Source organism: Chroicocephalus ridibundus, chromosome Z (assembly GCF_963924245.1).
Source record: "Chroicocephalus ridibundus chromosome Z, bChrRid1.1, whole genome shotgun sequence".
Taxonomy (NCBI): Eukaryota; Metazoa; Chordata; class Aves; order Charadriiformes; family Laridae; genus Chroicocephalus; species Chroicocephalus ridibundus.
Window position 1 is genome coordinate 75,244,042 of NC_086316.1, and position 19,011 is coordinate 75,263,052.

At 61.1% G+C, this 19,011-nt stretch overlaps 2 protein-coding genes across 7 annotated transcripts; one reads left to right on the plus strand and one right to left on the minus strand.

The window, feature by feature from the left end:
* Nucleotides 1–10,658: 10,658 nt before the first annotated feature.
* LOC134508416 (uncharacterized) lies at nucleotides 10,659–14,005 on the minus strand. Of its 6 annotated transcripts, XM_063320048.1 has the most exons (8): nucleotides 13,301–14,005; nucleotides 13,107–13,181; nucleotides 12,913–12,990; nucleotides 11,791–11,844; nucleotides 11,675–11,710; nucleotides 11,543–11,587; nucleotides 11,203–11,346; nucleotides 10,659–11,108 (listed from the first exon to the last, which is right to left on the minus strand). In XM_063320048.1, exons 1-8 carry the CDS (start codon nucleotides 13,635–13,637, stop codon nucleotides 10,771–10,773), a joined length of 1,107 nt encoding a protein of 368 aa, XP_063176118.1. In that variant the 5' UTR covers nucleotides 13,638–14,005; the 3' UTR covers nucleotides 10,659–10,770. The 6 variants fall into 6 exon arrangements, with proteins under 6 accessions (XP_063176118.1, XP_063176117.1, XP_063176116.1 ...); XM_063320047.1 differs by having other exon boundaries at nucleotides 11,543–11,710; nucleotides 11,791–11,841; XM_063320046.1 differs by having other exon boundaries at nucleotides 11,543–11,710.
* A 795-nt stretch (nucleotides 14,006–14,800) lies between these two features.
* LOC134508972 (killer cell lectin-like receptor subfamily G member 1) lies at nucleotides 14,801–17,945 on the plus strand. The gene is made up of 6 exons (XM_063321262.1): nucleotides 14,801–14,849; nucleotides 15,337–15,447; nucleotides 15,982–16,062; nucleotides 16,709–16,857; nucleotides 17,123–17,226; nucleotides 17,750–17,945. The coding sequence occupies exons 1-6, from the start codon at nucleotides 14,801–14,803 to the stop codon at nucleotides 17,943–17,945; spliced, it is 690 nt and encodes a 229-aa protein (XP_063177332.1).
* The last annotated feature ends 1,066 nt before the right edge of the window (nucleotides 17,946–19,011 follow it).

A 19,011-nucleotide genomic window follows, 5' to 3' on the forward strand; every position in this document is an offset into this window, starting at 1 on the left:
CTCCATGCAGCATCCCCTGTCTCGCTGCTGTAGGGATGAAATGTAACCCCGCTTCTGGCCCAAGTTTGTGCAGACCCTACAATAACAAAGCCTAGCAAGAATGTGGCGGGATGCGCATTCCCCTTGCAAACAGCTGTGCAGCCCCTGTCCTACCCTACGACAGACACCATGGGGTGGCATATACAGGTCTGGACCCCCAGGGGGTCCTGGCAGAGGTGGGCCCGAGTTCTAGCTGTCAGAGCTGCCCAGGGAAGCCCAGAGTAGCCATGCAGACCCTGCTTCTCCAGCCTGCTGGGGCAGCTCAGCGCTCCCCCTTGTTTTAATTAAACCTGTGACTGCATTTTTCATCTCAAGGACAGGACAAGCGGTCAACCATGCTGCCGGGGAGGGAGCTTGGCCAAGCAGTGCTGGAAGGGATCCAGGCACTCTTTGCCAGCCCAACTCATCCCCTGGGGCCTGTAGGCTGCCCGCCGAGAGCTGGGAATCCCTCTCCCCACTTCACCCCCAGCCCCAGCAAGGCAGAAACCCGTTTCCCTGCCCAGGAGGCTGGCACAGCTCGGGGTCCATTGCGATGGGGTGTGATACAGGACCTGCAGTCTTGCAGGACTGGAAGGTTTTCACTCGGTGCTCCTGGCACCAAGCACAGAGAAGCCGCTCTCGCCCGTGGGACACCCAGCACAGGCTGCGCGGCACCCTCTCTCCCACCGAGCCTGAGCGGGAGCGTGCTGGGACACCCATGGGAGACTCCGCATCCCCTCAGACGCCTCTCCTTCGTCGTGGGGTCAGGACCATGGGCCTGTCCATCCCTATGGGACTAGGTGAGCTTTGCCGGTGTGTTTCCCATGGTCTCCACCCTTGGCCCGATGTAGATAGGCTTGGGGTAAAGGCTGGACTCTGCCTTTCCCCCCCTGCTCAGAGACTTGGGGTCTCTGTGACCCCCACCTCCACAGTGTAAACAGCCTTCCTTATGCTCCATCCCAGCCTCTGCCAGGCACAGCAACTGTATATCCATGGCAACAGTGTCCCTATAACAACCAGGTACATCTGACATCCCCATGGCAACCAACTCCCTGAACAGCCAGTGAAGAGCTTCTCTTCCTCAGTGCTGGAGAGGGATGGGGGGGTTCGAGCCCCACCAGGGCTGGTGCTGCTTGCCACGACATGGGGACAGACACAGCTGAGAAGGGGCTTTGGCCAAGTGCCTGGGGCAGCACAAGCCTTCGCGGCCTCTGTTTTGCTAGTGAGGCTGCAGGGGACACAGGCGACGCAGGAGGATGGGGTGGCTCTGGGGGCAACATCGCCCCAGCTCAGCCTCCTGCATCCCAGCCCCATCCTGCCTGCTGGGCTGTCAGTGCCCTGAGGCTGGCATTCCCTGCTCTGACATACTGCCAGGAAATGCCTATCCTGAAGGCTGGGACCATGCTTCCCCCCACAAACCTCCTCCCATCCCTAACTCCCACTCCAGGGGTGCTCTGCCCGTTGCCCACAGCCTCCTGGGCCCTCCAGCCCCTGCCTGCCCATGTCTGCCGGGCCAGGCTCACTAGACAGTGGCCCTGACGCAGTCTGTTGTTGCAGACAGCAATTGCACGCCATGCAACTTTAATGTGTCAGGCCTGAATTATTGAGCCCTGCAGCGGGCTGCGTGCGTGCAGGCAGGACCCATCACCCCTCCTCCTCTCCCTGCCCATGCATGCCACGGCTGGAGAGAGGTCCCAGACTTCGGGGTCTCTCTGGGCGCAGGAGGGTGCTGTGCCCCTTGCTAGCACCAGGGGCTGCGAGGTGCAGCTGGCAGCATAGCTGTTGGTGCCCCTAGCTCGGCTGCCTGAGTGTTGGTGGCCCCTGTGCCATGAGACACCAAGGATGGTGTTATCTCTGCAGGGGCAGGTGTACAGGGAGGGACGCACCATCTTGCTCTACCCCTGCCTCGGCCTTTGCTCCCTGCGTCCTCATGAAACTCCATGGCCAGAGGCAGCAGACATCCCACTGGTGCCCTGGGAGGTCCTCGTCCCTCTTCTGCTCGCTCTGCTACCAGGTCCCAGTGAGATGAAGCCTTTCCACCACAGTTGACATAAATCCTGCCATGGGTGCATCCAGAGCTTGCTTCCTGTCCGGGCATGGCTGTCATCGTGCCACTCTGGGGATGAGAAAAGGCTGGGAGAATGGCCCGGCTGCTCTCTTCTTTTGCAATTTGCCCGGCATACCCTGCAGCCACTTGATGATTTTCTCATCAGAGTAGCAAGCCTCGACCGCCCTCCCCGAGCAGACCCATCCATCACCCATGGCTGGCACTGCCGCGCAGATCGCAGGCGCTGGAGCCACCTGCCCTGCTCTGTCCCTGGCCATCCCTCAGACCCGCAGACAGCAGCCCGGCCACGGCCAGCCTGGGGGGAGCAGCTCTGAGCGTGCAAACGGATCCCATTTCCCCTGGAGCAACCCACGCGGAGTGGGCTTCCTCACCCCTCCTTCTTCCTCATTGCCTAGCCCTGCGTCTCACCCTCCCCACTGCCGTCTCCAGCCCTCATCCCATATCAGGGACCCCTCAAAGCTTCCGTCCCAGTCTGCAGGGGGCTGGGCAAGGGCAATCTGGGAGCCAGGCACCTGCGAGCAGGAGATACAGGTACAGATGGAGCAAGCCCAGCCTTACCATATGCTCCTGCATTGCCGTGGAACATCTCTCCAGGGCGGCACCATGCCTTGGGTTCCTGTTCCCAGGACATGGCAAAGCCAGCCCAGAACAGGGACAAGGGACTCAGAGATAGACCTAGGGCATCAGGAGCCAGCATTGCCCCAGCGACACCTTGTGCCACAATGCCTGGAGGTGTGACAAAGCAGCAGGGTGGCAGGAGTCACCCTGTTTTGCATGAAGGTACAGGTGCAGGGGCCATGGACATGAGGGACAAATGGCTTAGCTGTACCCACAGAGACCGGAGCATCATGGGGGGGCTGTGTCAAGGGACAGACAGCAGCTGCCATGGTTGCATGGCTGGAGGGGAGCAGCGGACAAGGAAGGGGGACACTGTGACACAGGAGACCAGGCAAATGTGGTGGTGATGCAAAACACCACAATTTTTAGCTGCTGGTAATTTTCTTGGAAGGGCTGGTGGGGGAACCCGCAGTGGGGGAGGTGGACTTGGGATTTTATCTTTGGCAATTTAGAAGAGGGCTGTTGAAGAGCTGCTCTGCTGAGCGGAAAAGCCACTTGAGTCGTGCTTAACTTCATCAAAGGAACTGCATAGAAATCAGGGAGCTTGCTAAAATAAATTAATAGAGCAGCCAGGAGGGCAGAGCGCCTGCAGACAGCACGAGAATTGCTCACAGCAGCATGCTGGAGACTTCCAGTAAATGAGCGTGTCCTTTAATGAGTTTTGCAGGGCCAGCAAGGCTGAGGAGTGGAGCTGGTGAACGGGTGGGCAAAGGCATTCCTCAAGGAGGGGAACCTGTGAAAATGAAGAGCACAGGGAAGGGGATGAAGCCATATGGACAACCAGAGCAAAACGACCCCCAAAAATGCTTTGAGGAAGATCCTGCCAACAGCGTAAAATTGCCAATAATGTTGCAGTGCCAACTTTGAGGTCTTGCTGTGGCCATGAGGCTTTGGGGGGTGTCCAGGGGTGCAGCAGAGTGCTGCAAGCTGGACCTACCTCCTTTGGATGAATCCTGGGGTAGGACCTGTACGTCCTGCAACCCTTTGCCTTTTGTGTTATGACACGAAAGTCAAGTGTTTCTAGCCCCGGAGCAGACACCCAGGGCCCGTATATCAACACAGAAGGATGATGTGAAGGAGCAGCCTTGGCACGTCGTGGCCAATGAGCAGGGGAAGGATCTCCTGTGGGCTGCAATTGCCAGAACAAAGTCTACAAGTACAAAGTGCAGCTGCGCTTGCTGTCAAGTGGTAGGAAATTAAGGCAGTTACTCTCATGAGAAATCAGCCTCGCACCAACAGAAATCAAACTGTTACACCAAATGCAATCCTGGATATATTTATCTTAAGAAGCAAGCCTGCAGAGGAAGATAAAACCATGTTAGCGGAGGCTGAGAACATTTTCCATGGGATGCAAAGCCACTGTTCCCTTTATGGCTTGCAGATTAAAGTTTTCTCATAAAAACCACTTCCCCCCACTCAAATACCACCACTAAAATTTCCCTTGAAAGAACCAAGTGCTAAGCAATATGTTGTTATGTATGAACAGTGCTCTCAATGGAAGCTGTATTAAAGAAATCACACTGAATCCTCCTGATGGAGTGTGAGTGGTGCCTACACTGAGGGGAATATTACTGTTTATTCTTACTTCATATAAAGATGCTTCACCACCCCCAGGGCTAAAACCCAGGGCTCCACATTTTGAGGAGGAATACTTTGGCAAAAATTGAACGGACTTGGAACAAGTGCAATCCAGATGCTCCCGGCTCAGCGGGAGGAGAGGTAAATCCCAGTGGCCTCCAGGCGCCACGTCCTCCCATGGAGCTTTGCCCCAGGGCTTGCCTGCAGTCAGCAAATCTCCTGCCAGCACAGCTACAGATCCCAGATGAGCCCATGGGGACTGTTGTTCTAATTAACTAATGAGGGCATCTCCTGCAGGGAAGATGGATAACGTGAGCTGGAGGCTTCCTCCCTGTTTTGGGAGCAAGACCCAGCTCCTCTCGAGGAACCCCGTAAGTGTTAATAAACCCCGAGGATCAGGGTGCAGTCCCTGCTGTGGGGAGATGCCAAGTGCTCCCAGACACTGAGCATCAATGGAAATTCAGTCTCAAAGCCCAGGTGTGGTCCTGTTCAGGGCTGCCTTCAAAAACCCACTTGACCCCATCCCCTGCCCGGCAGGTAGGAAGGCAACTTGGCTGCTCTCACCCCTGAGTCTTCGCTTATGTCTCATCCTGTCTGCTGCAACTCAGAGTTTGTTTGTTTGTTTTTCCGAGGCAAATCACACGACAAAATTAACGTCTGATGAGGGTGAAGTCCGTGCTGTTATTTCCCTGAGCCACAGCCAGGCACAGCGCAAGGAGGAGCCACTTCAAAGAGGGGAGCCGCTTCATTAAAATAGTGCTTTTGACAGCAGGATAAACATCCTGATACACTTCAAAGCAGCTTCCTCTCCTTGTCCTTAGACACCCTATTCCACTTCACTCAGTTCTGGATTTTGGAGTTACACTTCTGCGTAATCATAGACTCATAGAATGGTTTGGGTTGGAAGGGACCTTAAAGCTCATCTCGTTCCACCCCCCTGCCCTGGGCAGGGACACCTCCCACTGGACCAGGCTGCTCAAAGCCCCATCCAGCCTGGCCTTGAACACCTCCAGGGATGGGGCATCCACAGCTTCCCTGGGCAACCTGTTCCAGTGCCTCACCACCCTCACAGTAAAGAATTTCTTCCTAATATCTAATCTAAATCTACCCTCTTTCAGTTTAAAACCGTTACCCCTCGTCCTATCGCTCCACTCCCTGATAAAGAGTCTCTCCCCCTCTCTCCTGTAGGCCCCTTTAGGTACTGGGGCTATAAGGTCTCCCCGGAGCCTTCTCTTCTCCGGGCTGAACAACCCCAACTCTCTCAGCCTGTCCTCGTAGCAGAGGGGCTCCAGTCCCCTGGTTGTCTCTGTCCTCTGCGGTACCGCAGCTGGGTGGTTGTTTGCGGGGGGAGATGTTGGGTGCTGCTTTGCAGCACGTGAGACCTTTGGGGCATGACCACAAACCCAAATACTCTGTCATTGCATTCTGGCCCACCTAAGGAGAGTTAAGAGTTGCTGGTGAAAGTGACTCCATTTCCATTGGAAAATCATCATGGTTTTAAAAGACAGTGCAATAGAGAAATGCTTGACGGCACTGAGGGGGTGTCTCCATGCCCAGAAGTGTCCATCCCTCCGGTCAGCCTGCCAGCAGAGGCTGCAGACCCACCTCTGGCAGCAGGCTGGGCATTCATCAGTGTGGGAGGAAGCACTGAGGTGGAAATGATGACCGCTTGCAGAAGGAGAGGCATGAGGAGGCAGGAGCGGTGTGTGCACGGGCTGCCAGCGGGAGTCACGCTGCACCCCAGTGGTTTGCCCAAGATAAACCTCTCCTCCAGCATTTGGAGTTGATGGGAAGGATTTTGCCAGGCTCAAGAGCCATCGGACTGTTCCTAATGCCAACACTCATCGCTTTTGCTGTGGCTGGGGGCTTTAGTAGGGTGACCATCAGAGCTGGGCTGTGGGTTGACCTGTGCCAGGGGGTCTGTGTGCCCCTCACCAGGTCAATCCAGTGCTCAGGGCACCCTTTGGGGCAGGAAAGGGAAGAGGAGGAGCTGGTGCAGTGGGGAAGCCATAGGGCTGAGCATCGAGAGCAGGCAACCAGAGGACACAGCCCAAAGCTGCTCTCGGGGCTGTCATTTGGGTCACGCTACCGGTGCGTCTGCTTTGCTGGGTGGAACCAGGCTCCAGTTGGCCTCCAGGGCATGGCCTCCAGGGCACGGCATGCTGGCAACGGCTGGGAGCTGGGACAAAGGGGTCGCTGCCTGCTCCACTGGTGAGTAAAAACCTTTTATTATTTCAATTCCTCCAGATATCATATACAGGCTCTAGGCTGGGGCAGGCCATGTAGGAAGGAGAGGATCAGGAGACTGGTGCAGCTTTGATGTGTTCCAGAGTGGGATAAATCCAGGGAAAAATCCTCCCCCAGGTCCCTACTACCCCAGGGGTCTGGTCTGTATGCCCAGGGGGTTGCATAACTGCCTGTGGGGGGCTTCTTGTGCTGCGGCTGCCCTGCTACAAGCTGTTGTCTGGGATGGAAGGTGGAGGAGCCGTATGTCCTGGCAGGACCCTCATGGTCCTGGGCCACCAGACGGCAGCATTGAAATCCTGCTGAGATCTGCTGCTGCTTTCACCTCCATTTCCAGCCTGGAGAAGGCCTTGCATGCCTTGCATTGCCTGTGTCTGGAGTGGGAGGGGTCTCGCAGGGGCTGTTTCAGACGGGACACCCCCCAGGAACGGGTGATGGCTTTGGCTATCCCAGACCCTTCCCCACCTGCATCCCCTCGGTGCCAGCCCCGCTTCCCTTTGCCGAAACCGCCCGGTGCCTGTGTCCCAGGGATGGGGGCTCCCCGGAAAGGGGCTGGGGTCCAGCCCTGCCCCTCTGGCACCACCCCCGTGCCCAAGGTGGGGGCGGGGGGTGAGGGGGTGGGGCAGCACCCCGCCCCCTCCCCGCCTCCTTGATCTCCTATTGGCTGCCGAGCTGTCACTCGAGCCCGGCCCTGCTGGTGGCCGCGCCGCACGCCGCGGCCCGGGAAACCCGCTGCACCTCACTGCACGCACCCCTGCACCCCCCTGTTGCACCCCCTGCAACCCCCATTGCATCCCCTGCAAGCCCCCTGCACCCCCCTATTGCACCCCCTGCAACCCCCATTGCATCCCCCATTGCATCCCCTGCAAGCCCCCTGCACCCCCCTATTCCACCCCCTGCATCCCCCACTGCATCCCCCATTGCATCCCCTGCAAGCCCCCTGCACCCCCCTATTGCACCCCCTGCAACCCCCATTGCATCCCCCATTGCATCCCCTGCAAGCCCCCTGCACCCCCCTATTGCACCCCCTGCAACCCCCATTGCATCCCCTGCAAGCCCCCTGCACCCCCCTATTGCACCCCCTGCAACCCCCATTGCATCCCCCATTGCATCCCCTGCAAGCCCCCTGGACCCCCCTATTCCACCCCCTGCAACCCCCATTGCATCCCCCATTGCATCCCCTGCAAGCCCCCTGCACCCCCCTATTGCACCCCCTGCAACCCCCATTGCATCCCCCATTGCATCCCCTGCACCCCCCTGCACCTCTCTTTGCACTCCCCTGCACACCCCCCTGCGCCCCCTCTACTCTGCCCCAGCACCCCCACTGCACCCCCCCCATTGCTCCTGCAACTCCCCCTGCAACTCCCCCTGCACCCTCTCTGCACCCTCCACGCGCCCCCTCTGCACCCGCTCTGCGCCTCCCTGCACACACCCCTTGCACCCCCCCCCCGCACCTCCCTGCACTTCCCTGGCATCCCCCCTGAACCCCCCCTGCATCCTCCTGCACCCCTCCTGCACCTCTCCTTGTACCCCTTCTGCATCCCCCCTGGACCTCTCCTTGTACTGTCCCCTGCATCCGCCCTACACCACCTCAGCACTCCACTGCACCCCCCCGCACCACCCCACATTCCTCCTGCAACTCCCCCTGCAACTATCCCTGCACCCCCCCCGCATTCTCTCTGCGCCCTCCCTGCACACCCTCTGCACAACCCCCCTGCACCCTCACTGCACCTCCCTCCACCCCTTCCGAACCCCCCCTGCACCCCACTGCAACCCCTGTGTCCCTCCCGCATCCTCCCTGCACCCCCCTTGTATCCCCTTGCACCCCCTCTGCAGCCCCCCCCCGCACCCCAACGTGCCCACACGGCACCCCGCTGCACCCTCACTGCACACCCACACACCCCCTTGCATACTCAGCCTGACTCCCCCAGGTTTCTGGTCCTGCACGCCGCTCTCTCCCAATGCACCTCCATGCCATCCCATGCACCCCTGATCTGACACCCCCAGAGCACCCCGCTTCAGGCCTTGCTGCAACCCTGCCCTCCTCTGCAGCCAGCCCCCCGACTGCACCCCATCCCAGGGCACCCCTCACTGCACTTCACCTCCTGCTAGGGACCTGCCCCCTTCTCTGTGCAGGGGAACAGCCCGCCCCACTGCCCCAGCACCTCCAGGGCTCGGGGAACGGGTGCTGAGGTGTCCCAAGGCTGGAGGGAGGAGGCTGCAGCCTCTGGTGGGGAGCACAGCAGGGTGGCAGGGAGCAAGGTAGGGTGGTGGGGAGCTAGTGGGATGATGGGGATGACATCAGGATGGTGGGGAGCTAGTGGGATGATGGGGATGACATCAGGGTGGTGGGAGCTCAGTGGGATGATGGGGGTCATAGCAGGGTAGTGGGGAGCACAGAAGGATGAGAGGGAGCACAGCAGGATGGTGGGGAGCACGGGCAACCACTGCCCAAAGGTGCCTTCCCATTCCAGCCTCACTGGTTGTAAGCAACAGGGCTCGGAAAGGAGATCCCACCTTTCTCCTACCTTCACCCACCCCAGTCAGGCCCCAGTGGGCAAAGCTGTTTTCAGGCAGTGGCCCCACTGCTGTCAGGCTTGGGGCCAGAGCTACTGGCCAGCAGCCCACCGCTTTCTGCTCCCTGCTCAGGAGCACAGAGGTTGGTTTATGTGCAGCCATGGGAGCACCATCCCCACCAAGGCTGGACCCGCTCCCAGCAGCCCCCACAGGCCCCATTTCCCTTCTCATTGCATCATGGGGCAGGCATGCCTCCACAGCACGGACCTTCTCTCTGACCCAGGCCGCGCAGCTGGCGTGGGTTGACGGATGGTGCCGTGAGAGGTGACGGGCTTTCCCAGCTCTGCTCGCCCACGCTGCCCTGCCACATGCTGTCTGGACTGCAACGTTGCTGCTCACTGGTGCTGTAGCATCTGCCACCCCCGGCCACCTCACCCTGTTGGCCATGCCCCTGGCCCCTCTCCATAGCTTGGCCACATGTAAGGTGCCCAAGCCAGCTGGTGTGTGCTGCTCATCCTGATGATGTCCATGGTGGACCACGCAGAGGCTCAGCACATCATCCGGAGGATGTGGGATGTCCTGGCAAGCCCCTGGCACTCAGTGTTTCTGGTGGGGCATCCAAGGCAGCAGTGGGCCAGGGCAAGCAGTGGGAAGGGCAGGAATGTGGGGACGTCTTGCTGGGTAGCTACAGGCACAGGTACAGCAACCTCACCCTGAAGGTCATGCCCGGCATCTGAGCAGTGCCAGCACTGCTACATCCTCAGGATGGATTATGACTGCTTCAACATGGACTGCTTGCCCGCTTTCCTGGCTGGGCTTAACCTGGCATAGACCGGCCTCTACGTGGGGTCCCTCTTCTCCTGGGAGAAGTGGCAGGTCACCTGCCAGCCCTCCAGCAAGCGGCTCCTGGCATTGCAGGACTACTGTCCTGATGTCTACCCGCCCTATGCCAGCGGCATTGGCTACATCCTCTCCCTGGACATGGCCAAGATGTTCTGGAGGCAGCCAACACGTTCACCCCATCCTCATGGAGGATGTGGGCATCTGGATGGAGGTGGTGGGGGTCCAGGCAAGAGCCAGACCGCTTTGCGAAGCAGAACGTTGCAGACAAACACAGCACGCCTGCAATTACTGCTACCTGATGGTGATTCCTGTCATGAGCCCTGGGAGCAGGACGGTGCTCACAGCACCATGCTGCAAGCCCCCAGCCCACCCACTAGAAGACGCCCACCGAGGACCTGGTGATGGAGAGACCATGGCCACAGCCTGTGCTGTCTCCCCAGCCCCAGTGCTGCCCAGCATCGCCCACCCCGGCTCCTTCCCTTGCAGTGGGATGCAGCCTGTGCCCCAGTTGGGCTCTCTGCCCTCCCCAGCCCGTGGCAGCCCTGCTCCCCCCCACAGCACGGCAGCACATCCTCCAGGTCCTGGTGGTCCTAGGCACAACTGGAAGCTGTCAAGAAGTGGGCAGGGGCAGAGAAAGCACATCTGCTCCATGGTGTGCGGGCTGGGAGTTTCTCAGAGGCTATAAATAGCCGAGTTCCCCTTCTGCTCATCTCGAAAGTGAGAAGGGGAACATCCCACAGAGAGGGGGAAAGAATCGGTCGGTTGTCATCGCTGGTAAAAAAAGCTATTTTTAGTTTTATTAAAATGTCTCTCTTCTATAAACTTCCAAAATATCCGGGGCTGTGTAGCAAAGCTGTTGCCCCTGGGGCTGGGGATGGTGGCACTCATGGCGGGGTGCAGCCAGTGGCAGGGGACACCCGAGGCTCCTCTTTGTGATCCAGGGAGGCGTGGGGAGAGCCGGGGGAACAGGGCACCCCGGGGCCACCCTCGAAAAGGGGCACATGGGGAGCGTAGTGGCCAAGGGGGCTGAGGTGGGTCTGTGGCCGGAGCAGGAGCTGGTGCAGGGTCTCTCCCACCTGCACCAGGCTGTGGGAGAGGAGTTGGAGGTGGGAGACGGTGTCACTGGCCAGGCTCTCCAGCAGCGCCTGCTGCTGCCGCGACGTCTGTAGGATCTGTACCAGCAGCTGCTGGACGCTCTGGAGCAAGCCTGCCACACCAGAGCCTGCAGTGAGAGAGGGGGTTCAGTGGCAGCAAACCCTCAGCACTGCTCCGAGAACCCCCTGTGAGAATCTCGGGATGCTGCAGGGACGACTCACCATGCAGGCTTGCGTCTGACACCTCCTCACCCGCTGCCGGCTGCTCGCTCATGGCAGATGTCCCAAGGGAGCCTGGGGCTGCAGCGGCCACTGGCAGCACTTGGTTTCCTCTTCCCATCCCCGGGGACGTCTCACCAGGAAAACCTGCCACGAGGGTTTGGCATGGAGGGAGCAACCAGAGCACTGGAGCCACCCAAGCCCTGTGCTCAGCCTGACCCTGCCGCAGAGCCCCAAGCTGGCACTGGCTGCAGGAGCCCTCGTCTTCTGTCCCCACGGGCAGGACAGGACAGAGCTGCCCCCCCTGGAGCAGGGGGGCTGGCTTGAAGCTGCAGACCCTTACCAGCCTTTTGATCAGCTCTTTCCTGCTTCAGGGTGGTGTGACAGTCTGTAAGGAGAGCAGACCCAGCCGGTGAGCTGCGGCTGCCTCCTGCCCGGGGATGCACAAGCACAATGGCCTGGGCATGGTACTCACCCAGGAGGGGATGGGGAGGAAAGCAGCCACCGGCGTCTGCAATGAGAACCGTATCAGACCCTGCTACGTGGGGCTGAGGGGGTTTACCAGGCCAAGCGGGGCAAGGAAAGCCTTACGTGGCACAGCTTGGGGAGTGGGCGGCACTCCAGCGATGTGGTCCCTACCAGCTGCTGGGAGAGAGCAGAGAGGAGAGATGCACCGTCTGATGGGGATCACCACCAGCCTGGGGTCTGCCTGGCTTGCCCCGGCCAGCCCCGCAGCCCGACATGCCCTAGCCACAGCTCCACAGCGCCCTGCAGGGCCCCAAAGCGTTTCACGAGCTAGATACAAAAGCAGGAGTCACTCACCCACCACTGCAATGCAGCCACCTCTGGGCTGGAAGGCAGCAGCGGCGTAGCAGCGTGCAGCAACGCTAAACAACAGATTAGGACTGGAAGTGAAGGAGAATCCCACATCCACTTGAAACTGCAGGGGGAATTTAGGGAGACAGAAGGTAATTACCCAGTGTGGGATGCTGGCCGGGGTGCCCACGCAAATCAGACCCAGGGACGTATCCTGCATCACCTCCGTGCCAAACCCCTGGGAATGCGCACAGCGAGGGGGGTGTAGGATCTGCCCCTGCGTGTGCTGCGGGACAGGGGAGCTGCAGACACCTCTGGCCCTCACACACAGTCCTAACTCATCAGAAGCTTTATGGTGTGACGGGGGAAGGGCCTGCCAAAGGAAGGGGAGTCACATGCCCTGCAGTGCCGCACAGCCGCGAGAGCCCCCTGGGCTGGATAAGGGCCACTGTCCCTTAGAGACCTTGAGCCCCAGGGCAGCCAGCAGCCTTGCCATACCCTCAGGCTGGGTCAGAGCCGGGGACCCCTCCTAGCCCATCCCACTTGGAGCGGCACTGGGCCACGCTGCGCCCATGGCCGGCCGCCACCAGCCCTCGGGAGATGTCCTGCCACAGCGCTTCGTTGGGTCACGACGTAGAGGCCATGAGCAAGGCGGCCTCATCCGAGCCCCCACCAGCGCCAGGAGGCTGCTCACCTCCCCCTCACACTCTGGGGCTGGTTTGGAGCCAAAGCCTCTGAAGAGAGAAGACCCAACCTCCCCGTCGGCGAGCATCCCTGCTGAGGGACTCGTGATGGGCCCCCCGACACTCTAAACGTCCCATTCCCATCATGCTGGCATGGACTTGGGCTGGAGCCATGGCCATGCAGCCCGGTGCAGCGGGGCAGAGCGGTACTTACGGCTGTCTGGCTCATCCTTCACACACTGCAGCAGCGGGGACAGCAGCATGCCCGGGGCGTCCCTGCCAACATCGTGCTCTGCAGAAGGAGAGTGAGGGGGTGCAGAAAAGAGCTTCAATAACCGGTAGATGTGGGGTGCCTGCCACCCCACAGCTGGTACAAGCCCCACGCTGGCTGCCTGAGCCCACAGGTACCTGGTGGCTCTGGCGAGGATGGAGAGCGGGCAGCAAGGGCTGACCTGCGCTTCCTGGGGGGCAGCTTCACCAGGTCTAAGAGGAAGAGAAAGAGTTTGTCAAGGGACCCCGGGTGGCTGGATGGTACCAGTGGTCCCCCCATATCCCACCTCTAGCCACCCTGCCAAGCCCACCTGCCCGTCCCCAGCACCCACCTGGCATCCTCCGCTCGCCAAAGACTGGCCGCCCGGCCGCCTTCCAGATGCTCTTCATGGCTCGGTAGTGTGGGGGCAGCCGGGGCGAGTGGCAGCCGGCCCTCCGGCGTGTCTCCCGCTCCAAATGGAAAGCCTGCTTGAGCGCCTTCCACTTGGAGCGGCACTGGGCCACGCTGCGCCCGTAGCCGGCCGCCGCTAGCCCTCGGGAGATCTCCTGCCACAGCGCTTCGTTGGGTCGCGACGTGGAGGCCATGAGCAAGGCGGCCTCACCCGAGCCCCCCACCAGCGCCAGGAGGCTGCTCACCTCCGCCTGCGTCCAGGCTCGCCCGCGGGGCATGCCGCCGGGGCTGCGGGTGGGTGCCGGGGGAAAGCTCGGCCCCGGGCCCGGTGGTGAGGCTGGGATGGGCAAGGATCAGCCCCGGGTCTCGGCCGTCCGCTCCCGAGGGCGCACCGGGAGTCTGCCGCGCCGGGAGCCGCCCTGGGAGCCACTGGGAGCTGCAGCGGAAGCCGCCCTGGGAGCCGCACCGGGAACGGCCGGGAGCTGCACCGGGAAGTGCGGCGGGGACCGCCGGGAGACGCACCGAACTCCCCTGCGCTGCAGCGGGCTCGGCGGCGGGAGCTGCCGGGAGTCGCCGGGAGCCGCACCGAGCATGTGCAGCCCCCGGAGGAGCCGCTGGGAAACGTAGTCCTGGCCGTGACACCCATTCCCCCCCTACCCTCCTTCCCCCGCCATCGTCACCCGGCGGAGGGAGCCTTGGTCCGCCCGCAGGCATCCCCGCCCCGGCCCTGCCCGGCTGGAGAGGTGTGGGGCAGGGAGCCCGGGACAGGACCACCCCCGGAGGGGCTGGGGGATTGGTGTGTGTCCCCTCCCAGCCCCGAGGGCATGGCAGGGGTGCCCATCACGGCAGCCCTCAATGCTCAGGGAGGGAAAGGAGCACCCCAGTCCCCGTCCCTCCCCCCCCCCCCCCCCCGCTTTCCAAGGGTGAGATGCAGCTGCAGCCCCATGCAAAAAGGGCAGCAGAAACCACATCCGAGCAAACACGCTGTGCCCTTGCTGCTTTGGGAATGCGGAGACTGGGTACGCAGACAGGACCCCGAGTCCGGCTCTCCAAGGATGCCCAGGTTCCCTGCACAGTCCCTAGGATGGATGGATCTGCTGAGCACCGAGGGATCGGGGCAGGGGGGAGCAGTCTCAACCTGGCTGCCCAGCACGGCGCTGGCCCCACGTCCCCACCGCTTGCTGTCCCGAAGGCAGGGGTGCAGGATTCCCTCGAGATGGGAACTCCTGTGCGCCACCCTGGCTGGGGCTCCCCCTCGCCCCGGTCGGTGGCAACACTGTGACACCCCCCCCCTCCCCCAGGGCTGTGACCCAGGTGGTGCCTCTGGGGACCCCACCAGGAAATGACACTTTCCATTTCGTGTCACACCCGACTGCCAAAGGGGGCTGGGAGGTGGTTGCTGTTTCCCCTGTGGGCTGCAGTGTGAGAGATCGAGGGAGAGATGGAAGAGGGCGTCACGTATGCCGATCTGCGCTTGCCCCCCCCACCAGGTAATGGCACGCTGCTCCCTGCCCCTGGCACTCCAGCTCTCCTGGCGGGTCCCCTGCCCTCCTGCAGACCCTTGACCTCTGCAGAACCGTTCCCCCAACCCTGCTCCCCTCCCTTCCTCCTTTTGGGTGTCCTCTCCCAAACAGCTCCTCTCCATCCCCATTGCAGACTGCCTGCTCTCGGGGTGGGGGGCAGGAGGGGCTCAAGGGCAGAGGATGCCCACTGCACCCCCGTGCCTCAAGTGCACACAGGCACCCCACACTCTGCTCTCCGCCGCACCCCCCCCGCCCCCCGCCCCGTGCCAAGTGCTGTCTGCAGGGAAACAACTTCTAGGAGGGTCAAGGTGCTGCAAATGGGCTCGCCCTCAGTTTTCCTGGGCTCCCTTGCTTCCTCCTGAGACCCTGCCCGGGTTTCACAGACCTTTCCTGTCTGGGTGGTCCCCACCGCTCCCACCAAGCCCCCAGGACTGAAGCTAACTCCCTTTCTCAGCTCCTCAGCAGCCGGTGCGGCTGCCCTGGTGCTGGGCAGCCCTCAGCCTGGCTCTCCTCTCCCTGCTGCTCCTGCTGGCACAAATCATTCTCGTCGCCTTGAGCTTCCACTGTGAGTACCAGCTTGTGCTGGTCGGGCTCGGGCTGGGGTCGGGCTCGGGCTGGGGTCTTGGGGTCAGGGTTGTCACCATGGGGCCTGTGTACCAGCTGACAGAGCTGCTGCTTGCCCATGGAGCTGGGCTCCCCTGCTTGGGGTTGAGAGTGTTGTGGGTTCTGGGGCAAGCAGGAAAATCGATGAGGCAAGACCTTGCCTGCCTGGCTGGGAGAGGAAGGTGGGGGGACAGCATGGGCTTGGGGATGGAGGGCATCCTGCTCCATCACGTAGCAAAAAAAGTGAAGAGAGGGGGGAGAGCGGTGACAGTGAAACTGAAAGGCAGAAGCACTTTCCCCGAAAGCCTGTTTTGTGATGGGCTCCCAAACACAGCAACAGCATCAGGGACCTTGGCGGGCTTGGTGGCAGGTCACCTAAAGGGCGGGAGGGCGGATACCCTCAACCTCAGGGCTGTCCCATGGGAGAAGGCACTGGGTGCTGATGGGAGCAGAAGCCCAGGGCTGGTGGGGACACTCCTGTGCTCTTCTTCTGTAGATTTAGGACAGCAGGCGAGCTGTACCCATGGTCCCTGGAGCATGGAGGAGAGCCCCAGTTATGGGCTACAGACAATGAGAGGTAACAGAGCCTGGCAGGCTCCTGGACGAGGTTTGGAGAGGGCCTGGCTGCTCCTTTCAAGAGGCAGGCTCTGTCTCTACCCCAGAACATGCCCCCCCACTCAAGTCTTTCTTCACCCATGTTGCCTGTCCCCTGGCTTATGGCATGGAGAGCTGCCCCAGAGCTTCTGAACAGGCTGCACTGCTGGGATCCCTTTGGAAGAGATGACCCCAGAGTGGTTCAGCATTGCCTGGGCATGCACCAGGCTCATGGCTGCTATGAGCATCCGTGTGCCGGATGGCATCGGGCGCTCCCTTTCGACCGGTCTCTGGTGAAGCTGAAATCTTGACTGCATTCTCAGCTTTTGCAAATGATATTTGTATCACACTCCCAAACCTGGAGCCCCCCGACCCACTTGCCCCATGCCAGCAACTTCATGCAACCAACCCATCTGCCCTGGCATCCCGCTGGGGAGCTGGGGCTGGGATGTAGAAGGTGCGCTCCAGAGCAAGGGCAAGTGGAGGGTCTTGTCCACCAGGCAGCCACAGGAGTGCGCTGGGTTGGTTGGCACCCTTGCTGCCCCGTGTCACCCTCCTGACCCTTGGGCTGGGGACTGGTGGCAGCCCCTGACAGCTGCCCTTTCCCAGGCTGTGTTTCTGATATGCAGGGCGATGCCAGTTCTGCCCGGCCGGCTGGCTCTGGGATGCGGGGCACTGCTACTACTTCTCCTCTGCCAAAAAGACCTGGGAGCAGAGCAGGGAGGACTGCTGCTCCAGAGGGGCACGGCTGGTCACCATCCGAGGCAACACCACCCTGGTGAGTGCACCCAGCCTGGCCTGTCCAACTCCCCGCGGGCATCGGGCTCTGTTGGTGACCACCTCAAGGTCCCTCAGCAGTCACCCAGCCATCATCAGCATCCTCTCATCTCCCTGTCCCTGGCCCACGTACCCAAAGCCTAGCCAAGCCTCCAGGCAGGGAGACGGCGATGCTGTGCCACAGCTGCGCAGCCCCCATCTCTAATTGCGTGGCTGGGGCTGTGTTTCCCCCCAAGGGAGCTCATGCAGGTCCTCTCCTGTGCTAGGCTTTCCTGGCGGGCACAGCCAACATGGGAGTCTTCCACGTGGGGCTGAAGCGGGATGGCTCCAGGTCTGACTGGAAGTGGCTGGATGGCACCGCGCTGCAGGGGTGAGGCTGTCGGCTTGTCCCCAGCCAGGGCTACTGAGGGTCTGGCATCAGGGCTCGGGGAGGGGGACAGGGGGACAGGCAGCCCACTGGCATGTCAGGGATGTGCTCCATATGTTGGCCACCTCTCGTCTTCCCAGGGCTGCACTGGGGCATTTTAGGGAAGGGGCCTGACCCTGGTGCCCACACCCTGCCTGGGTGAGGGGCTGGAGGGGTCCCCCAAAAGCAGATTCCCAGGATTTGCTTGGTGCAGCTGGTGCCGAGCCCTGCCAGGAGGGACCTGGGGGTGCTGCGTGCATGATGGGGCTGGGGGCTGCACGTCAAACAGGCAGGGGTAGGGTGAGGGGGCATCAGGGCATGTGTCCTAATTGGGAGGTGGGTGGCAGGGGACAGTGCTCCATGGGGTGGGCGAGCTTTGTCTCCAGAGCATCTCTGTGCAGCCTCTGGTCCCTGGCTGGAGGAGATGCTGATGGGATAAGCCAAGCCCTTCCTGCCCATCCCATCTCAACCCGCTCTCTCCCTGCAGGCTCTTCCCAATCCAGCGCTCCACCAGCTCCTTCCTGGCCTGCGGCAGGGTGTCAGGCTTGGGGCTGTCAGGCGGTTGGTGCGGGGAAGCCCTCGGCTGGGTCTGCGAGCAGAACGCAGCCACCCTCCAGTGGCTCCACTCCTCATCCCCTGCCTTCCTCTGGGGAAACACTACCTACACCTGTGTAGGGCCCTGACGACCATGGGGACCTCCAGCCTGTCCCACCACCTTGTTCCCAGCACCTGGGCAACCCAGTTGCTGCTAGCTCCTCACTCAGACTGCTTTACCCCGCTGGATCTCTGCACTTTGCCAATAAACTCTGGCACTTGGATGCTGTGACTGGCTTTGGAGGATGGGGGTGGTGGGATGGAGGTGCCTCCTCCAGCTCACTGACTCGGTCACGTCACTGCCTGGTGGGAAATGACAGCTGCCGCAGCACTGCAGGAAGTGGCTGGGAACAAACATCAACCCGAGCATCCTCATGGCTTCATGACGATGCCGTCCAGCCTCCTGTGCAGGCTGGAGCAGGTCCCCCAAAGCTTTGGGCTTTCTGATCATGGTGGCTGACTGGGGTTTGTGCTTCTCGGGAAAGGCAGCTGAGAGGCGACACTTTGCCTTCCCAGTCCCATGGAGGGCTTGGGCTGGGCAGCAGCTTGTCTTCTGGTGTCTGCTTGTTCTGAGGAGGTCACAGCAAACACCTTCATTTTGCTTTGAGGCTGGGTGATGTGCAAGAGCCTAAAAGGCCTGCTGGGGCTTGGCTTGGAGTGCTTTTGTCCTGGGGGCTGTTATGGTTTTGATAATAGATCACCTCTGCAGCTCCGGCTTGGACATTCCTGGGGTCCCTCCTGCCACATGTGGAGGACTAAGCCATCACCATCACTGCATCCTGTCTCCCGAGCAGGGGCTGGGCTGGGGAAGGGGCTGGAAGATGTATGGGGCAGCATGGCCAGTACAGACGGGTCTCAGGGCTCCTTACAACCTGAGGAGATGGATGCAGAGTGTCCTGCCCAGGATGGAGCTCATTCATTCCCCAACCCTGAAAGCAAGAGCGGCCTCAGAAATAAAAACACTTTTTCCAAATAAAGCAACTACTTCTGCTTTTCTGTACATCAAGAGGTGGCTCCACCTCATGCAGACACAGCCTGCCACCTGACCGCAGCAGAACAAGGCAGCCCTGAGTTCCCAAAATGCTGCTGCCCAAAGTTGCGCAAACACGCATGGCCCAGAGCGTGGTCTATGCCGACCTGAAGTTTGCCGTTGCC